Source organism: Pecten maximus, unplaced genomic scaffold (genome assembly GCF_902652985.1).
Source record: "Pecten maximus unplaced genomic scaffold, xPecMax1.1, whole genome shotgun sequence".
Lineage (NCBI taxonomy): Eukaryota > Metazoa > Mollusca > Bivalvia > Pectinida > Pectinidae > Pecten > Pecten maximus.
The window spans coordinates 1-8,491 of record NW_022979306.1 but is presented as its reverse complement, the minus strand read 5'-3'; the positions used below and the strand labels follow the sequence as shown (position 1 = coordinate 8,491).

The 8,491-nt window shown below is 34.5% G+C and overlaps 1 protein-coding gene across 1 annotated transcript; it reads right to left on the bottom strand.

Annotated features, from left to right (window-relative positions):
• Positions 1-323: 323 nt before the first annotated feature.
• Positions 324-8,261, bottom strand: LOC117318462 (pecanex-like protein 4). The gene is made up of 3 exons (XM_033873446.1): positions 7,735-8,261; positions 5,014-5,200; positions 324-1,416 (listed from the first exon to the last, which is right to left on the bottom strand). The coding sequence occupies exons 1-3, from the start codon at positions 7,869-7,871 to the stop codon at positions 1,165-1,167; spliced, it is 576 nt and encodes a 191-aa protein (XP_033729337.1). The 5' UTR covers positions 7,872-8,261; the 3' UTR covers positions 324-1,164.
• Positions 8,262-8,491: the final 230 nt, after the last annotated feature.

Below are 8,491 nucleotides of genomic sequence, written 5' to 3'. Positions count from 1 at the left end.
ATACAGGGAGAACAGGGAGGTTTATTACTCACGGTACATACAGGGAGAACAGGGAGGTTCACTACTCATGGTACATACAGGAAAGACAGGGATATTCATTACTCATGGTACATACAGGGAGAACAGGGAGGTTCACTACTCACAAGACATACAGGAAGAACAGGTAGGCTATTTTGTTACCTGCCTACTTATTTTGTTACCTGTACAGGTAACCATATAATTAGATATCTCATCAAATAAAACTGATACATGTATCTACAATAATTACTCTGGAATGTCTTGGAGACCTTTCTATTGAATCAACCATTTTTTTGAGCAAATTAGAGCAATGTAAGACATAGGATCGGTGCTATACAGTAGTTCAACATAGACTAGAGCTATACAAAGCATGTGCTTCCAATTGATACATAGATATCAATAGAAATATGTAACAAAATGGTCCGCTGAGGGTTTAAAAGATACAAATCTCAATTTACAAATATTTCAGTGCTAGCTAACGGGTGATGAAATGTTGGTAATCAACTGACCATCCAGACCATTGTAGGGGGAGGTGGAATAACTCTGCTGTGAAATCATGATACATGTATACTGTCACCGAATTCACAATAAGATTATCTCTATTGCATAACAGTTAAACACAATGACTTCTGGTTGTTTAAAGGGTAGGTCACTCTGTCGTGGAATAGACTAGTGATGTCACTCACATTCAAAATGAGACAGAATTTAATAAACCGTTTTACAATCCTTATAAACATTTCAAATTTTCAAATCACGATTCCTTGTTACATTAGTACCATCATGACAGAATGGTTACGCTACTTTATTATGACATGAATTGTGACATAATTCTTATAATATTGTATCATGTGTTTCCCAAGCTGTAGTTTATAATGTTTCAACCTCAACCATTGTATCCTAACATAATCATAGTAATTAAAACTAGCCCAAATCCATTGCTGAGGCTGCTGACATTTCCCTTTGAGATGGTGGAGATGCCTCATAGATGGTGTATATGATGATCGGCTGAACAGATTTTGAACTGATCTTTGACCTCTCAGACGGTTGGGATGCTGATGGGTTGAGGGTCATCTATGTTGATCTTTGACCCCCTAGATGGTGGGGATGCTGATGGGTTGAGGGTCATTTATGTTGATCTTTGACCCCTCAGATAGTAGGAATGCTGATTGGAGGAGATGAAAAGATAGGATAGCCTAGAGGTGGGTCTGCTGACTGTACAGTGAGGTTCCTGAGAACTGTGGGGTGGGCTTGGATACTATAGCGCTCCTCATCATCGTTAGTGAAATACAACAACTCCAGGCTAAGATTTGCCCACTGTCCCCGGACTACCTCTGTGTTGAGTCGGCCAATATGGGCCGCCACTTCTTGCAATGACAACACTCGACTTGTGTACGTCCCCTTCAATGAAAAATGAAAAATGAATTGTAAATTCCCTTCATTAAGTAAAAATAAACTGTTAAAAACTCCCATTAATGAAAACTAAATATAAATTTTCCATTTGGTTACTCTACACTTACCTGGTAATTTGCATTCTGACTTAATAAATGATTATTATTCATACTTTATAATTAATTTGACATACTGTTAATTTTATCTTCTTGTTCCACAGATTTTCCTACTCACTATTACCTAAATATTACAATGAGTGTACAAACAATACTGTTGATGGCTGAGATATCATACAATACTGTTGATGGCTGAGATATCATACAATACTGTTGATGACTGTGAGATATCATACAATACTGTTGATGGCTGAGATATCATACAATACTGTTGATGACTGAGATATCATACAATACTGTTGGTGACTATGAGATATCATACAATACTGTTGATGACTGTGAGATATCATACAATACTGTTGACTGTGAGATATCATACAATACTGTTGATGACTGAGATATCATACAATACTGTTGATGACTGAGATATCATACAATACTGTTGATGACTGAGATATCATACAATACTGTTGGTGACTGAGATATCATACAATACTGTTGATGACTGAGATATCATACAATACTGTTGATGACTGAGATATCATACAATACTGTTGGTGACTGAGATATCATACAATACTGTTGATGACTGAGATATCATACAATACTGTTGATGACTGAGATATCATACAATACTGTTGATGACTGAGATATCATACAATATTGTTGATGACTATGAGATATCATACAATACTGTTGATGACTGTGAGATATCATACAATACTGTTGACTGTGAGATATCATACAATACTGTTGATGACTGTGAGATATCATACAATACTGTTGATGACTGTGAGATATACAATACTGTTGGTGACTGTGATATCATAAAATACTGTTCATGACAGAGATATCATACAATACTGTTCATGACTGTGAGATATCATACAATACTGTTGATGACTATGAGATATCATACAATACTGTTGATGACTATGAGATATCATAAAATACTGTTGATGACTGTGAGATATCATACAATACTGTTGATGACTGTGAGATATCATACAATACTGTTGAGTGTGAGATATCATACAATACTGTTGATGACTGTGAGATATCATACAATACTGTTGATGACTGTGAGATATCATACAATACTGTTGATGACTGTGAGATATCATACAATACTGATGACTGTGAGATATCATACAATACTATTGATGACTGTGAGATATCATACAATACTGTTGATGACTGTGAGATATACAATACTGTTGAGTGTGAGATATCATACAATACTGATGACTGTGAGATATCATACAATACTATTGATGACTGTGAGATATCATACAATACTGTTGATGACTGTGAGATATCATACAATACTGTTGATGACTGTGAGATATCATACAATACTGTTGATGACTGTGAGATATACAATACTGTTGGTGACTGTGATATCATACAATACTGTTCATGACTGAGATATCATACAATACTGTTGATGACTGAGATATCATACAATACTGTTGATGACTGTGAGATATCATACAATACTGTTGATGACCAAGATATTATACAATACTGTTGATGACTATGAGATATCATACAATACTGTTGATGACTGAGATATCATACAATACTGTTGATGACTATGAGATATCATACAATACTGTTGATGACTGTGAGATATCATACAATACTGTTGATGACAGAGATATCATACAATACTGTTGATGACTGTGAGATATCATACAATACTGTTGATGACAGAGACATCATACAATACTGTTGACGACTGAGATACCATACAATACTGTTGATGACTATGAGATACCATACAATACTGTTGATGACTGAGATATCATACAATACTGTTGATGACTGAGATATCATACAATACTGTTGATGACTGAGATATCATACAATACTGTTGATGACTATGAGATATCATACAATACTGTTGATGACTGTGAGATATCATACAATACTGTTGATGACTGTGAGATATCATACAATACTGTTGATGACTGTGAGATATACAATACTGTTGAGTGTGAGATATCATACAATACTGATGACTGTGAGATATCATACAATACTATTGATGACTGTGAGATATCATACAATACTGTTGATGACTGTGAGATATCATACAATACTGTTGATGACTGTGAGATATCATACAATACTGTTGATGACTGTGAGATATACAATACTGTTGGTGACTGTGATATCATACAATACTGTTCATGACTGAGATATCATACAATACTGTTGATGACTGAGATATCATACAATACTGTTGATGACTGTGAGATATCATACAATACTGTTGATGACCAAGATATCATACAATACTGTTGATGACTATGAGATACCATACAATACTGTTGATGACTATGAGATATCATACAATACTGTTGATGACTGAGATATCATACAATACTGTTGATGACTGAGATATCATACAATACTGTTGATGACTGAGATATCATACAATACTGTTGATGACTATGAGATATCATACAATACTGTTGATGACTGTGAGATATCATACAATACTGTTGATGACTGTGAGATATCATACAATACTGTTGATGACAGAGACATCATACAATACTGTTGACGACTGAGATATCATACAATACTGTTGATGACTGTGAGATATCATACAATACTGTTGATGACAGAGATATCATACAATACTGTTGATGACAGAGATATCATACAATACTGTTGATGACAGAGATATCATACAATACTGTTGATGACAGAGATATCATACAATACTGTTGATGACAGAGATATCATACAATACTGTTGATGACTGAGATATCATACAATACTGTTGATGACAGAGATATCATACAATACTGTTGATGACAGAGATATCATACAATACTGTTGATGACAGAGATATCATACAATACTGTTGATGACAGAGATATCATACAATACTGTTGATGACAGAGATATCATACAATACTGTTGATGACAGAGATATCATACAATACTGTTGATGACAGAGATATCATACAATACTGTTGATGACTGAGATATCATACAATACTGTTGATGACTGTGAGATATCATACAATACTGTTGATGACTGTGATATCATACAATACTGTTGATGACTGTGATATCATACAATACTGTTGATGACTGTGAGATATCATACAATACTGTTGATGACTGAGATATCATACAATACTGTTGATGACTGAGATATCATACAATACTGTTGATGACTGTGAGATATCATACAATACTGTTGATGACTGAGATATCATACAATACTGTTGATGACTGAGATATCATACAATACTGTTGATGACTGTGAGATATACAATACTGTTGATGATTGTGAGGTATCATACTGTACATGTACTACAAGTGACAAGTCACTAGAGTGCAGTACCTGTTAATTATAATGAGATATAACTACTATGTGATACAATTCACTGGATTAGACACATACAACAGTATTGATGATAACTAAAGATGTTCTATAACAATGAGATATGGTTTTGTAGAGTTATACCTGTTGATTGTTATGACCAAGAGAGAAGAGATTTGGTTTGCTGGCCAGTACAGCAGACTTCCATTGTTCATCTGATTCCAGTCCTATGTACCAATCACGGTCATATTCCTCCATATATTCCTGTAATTCCTCGGATGAAGTCACCTCTCCCAATAACATCTGATCCAACATCAGCTTAAACCCATACCTACAGACACAAACAAGTAAATATACAATACACATTACCCACAGGTTCAAACAGGTAAAGATACAATACACATTACCCACGGGTACAAACAACTAAAGATACAATACACATCACGCATAGGTACAAACAAGTAAAGATATAATACACATCATGCACAGGTACAAACAAGTAAAGATACAATACACATCACGCACAGGTACAAACAAGTAAAGATACAATACACATCACCCACAGGTACAAACAAGTAAAGATACAATACACATCACGCACAGGTACAAACAAGTAAAGATACAATACACATTACCCACAGGTACAAACAGGTAAATATTCAATACACATTACCCACAGGTACAAACAACTAAAGATACAATAAATATCACCCACATGTACAAACAACTAAAAGATACAATACACATCACCCACAGGTACAAACAAGTAAAGATACAATACACATCACCCACAGGTACAAACAGGTAAAGATACAATACACATTACCCACAGGTACAAACAAGTAAAGATACAATACACATCACCCACAGGTACAAACAAGTAAATATACAATACACATCACCCACAGGTACAAACAAGTAAAGATACAATACACATCACCCACAGGTACAAACAAGTAAAGATACAATAACACATTACCCTCAGGTACAAACAACTAAAAGATACAATACACATCACCCTCAGGTACAAACAACTAAAGATACAATACACATCACCCACAGGTACAAACAAGTAAAGATACAATACACATCACCCACAGGTACAAACAAGTAAAGATACAATACACATCACCCACAGGTACAACTAAAGATACAATACACATCACCCACAGGTACAACTAAAGATACAATACACATCACCCACAGGTACAACTAAAGATACAATACACATCACCCACAGGTACAAACAAGTAAATATACAATACACATTACCCACAGGTACAACTAAAGATACAATACACATCACCCACAGGTACAACTAAAGATACAATACACATCACCCACAGGTACAAACAAGTAAATATACAATACACATTACCCACAGGTACAATGTGAAGATACAATACACATCACCCACAGGTACAAACAACTAAAGATACAATACACATCACCCACAGGTACAAACAAGTAAAGATACAATACACATCACCCACAGGTACAAACAACTAAAAGATACAATACACATTACCCACAGGTACAAACAACTAAAGATACAATACACATCACCCACAGGTACAACTAAAGATACAATACACATCACCCACAGGTACAAACAAGTAAAGATACAATACACATCACCCACGGGTACAAACAACTAAAGATACAATACACATCACCCACAGGTACAACTAAAGATACAATACACATTACCCACAGGTACAACTAAAGATACAATACACATTACCCACAGGTACAACTAACGATACAATACACATCACCCACAGGTACAAACAAGTAAATATACAATACACATCACCCACAGGTACAAACAAGTAAATATACAATACACATCACCCACAGGTACAACTAAAGATACAATACACATTACCCACAGGTACAATGTGAAGATACAATACACATCACCCACAGGTACAATTAAAGATACAATAAATATCACCCACAGGTACAACTAAAGATACAATACACATTACCCACAGGTAAAAACAAGTAAAGATACAATACACATCACCCACAGGTACAAACAACTAAAGATACAATACACATCACCCACAGATACAAACAACTAAAGATACAATACACATTACCCACAGGTACAAACAACTAAAGATACAATACACATCACCCACAGGTACAATGTGAAGATACAATACACATCACCCAAAGGTACAACTAAAGATACAATACATATCACCCACAGGTACAACTAAAGATACAATACACATCACCCACAGGTACAAACAAGTAAATATACAATACACATCACCCACAGGTACAAACAAGTAAATATACAATACACATCACCCACAGGTAAAAACAAGTAAAGATACAATACACATCACCCACAGGTACAACTAAAGATACAATACACATCACCCACAGGTACAAACAAGTAAAGATACAATACATATCACACACAGATACAACCATAAAAAGATACAATAAACATCACCCTAACAAGTAGACTTTTTGCCACTTAAACATATTCAACTTAGGACAATAATTTGAAACTTTCTAATTATTGGTCAAATACATCTATGAATTAGGAACCATATTGGATATCTATATTATACATTAATGACTTCAGTTTTCTTAACACTTTATTTATAAAAGATAAGAATCCTTTGTTAAAAAGTATCATTGCTATCATAATTGGTTCACCATCTAAATGTGAATCATTGCTTGTTTGCAACAGCCTTCTGCTGTAGCCAGCTAAAATGATCTATGCTTTTGTTATACATGTACCAAAATAATTAAACTGATGACAAATTATAAAATGAACTAGTCTATATCTTTCATACACTGTTAAAACATTATGAAGTTAATATTTGATTTACAGTTTCGTACCTAAAGCACTTGAGGACAAGTGTATACAGCTCTTTGTCCTCTGACAACCAGTCCAACATGGCGTTCCAAGGGAGATCACCGGTGTAATACTTGTAGAGGGTGCTGGCAGGGCTGTATGACACTGGACAAAACAGCATACATGTTACACTTGCTTCTGATAATATTATAACTTTATTGTTTCTGATATTACACAATTATGACTCTTTGTTTTGATTGATTTGATGATTTATGGAGCGTAGATAACCAATATCAATCTGGGCGTCTGGCCTCTGTCGATATTGCTTATCTGAGTTCCATAAATCATCATACCAATAAAAACAAAGAGCTATAACTGGTTTATTACCATTTCCGTATCAAAATCAGAGTACAGAATGCGTACAGTATGATTCCTTGCCATTTAAATCACATCTTATTCCACCATATTCATCACAGAGTCGTAAATACCAAAAATCTATAAAACATCATATTACACTAATTGTGCAACTTAGCAGACATGTGTCTGACAGATCTGATTGGCTAAAATTATGCGAAATCACAGAAAACTTGCACAAGCGTTTTGTATCACTATCACAGCTAAAGTGCAACTCAATGTTAAATGGAATGGCATGTGACTGGATGTAGACCAATCAGCATGTGATAAAAACTAAAAATGCAATAAATAAATGTGATTTATTGTCCTATTAATATTTCCTGCACATAATGAAGAAATAAACAAACAACATGAAAAAGTTGTTTTAAACTTGAACTTACCTTGAGA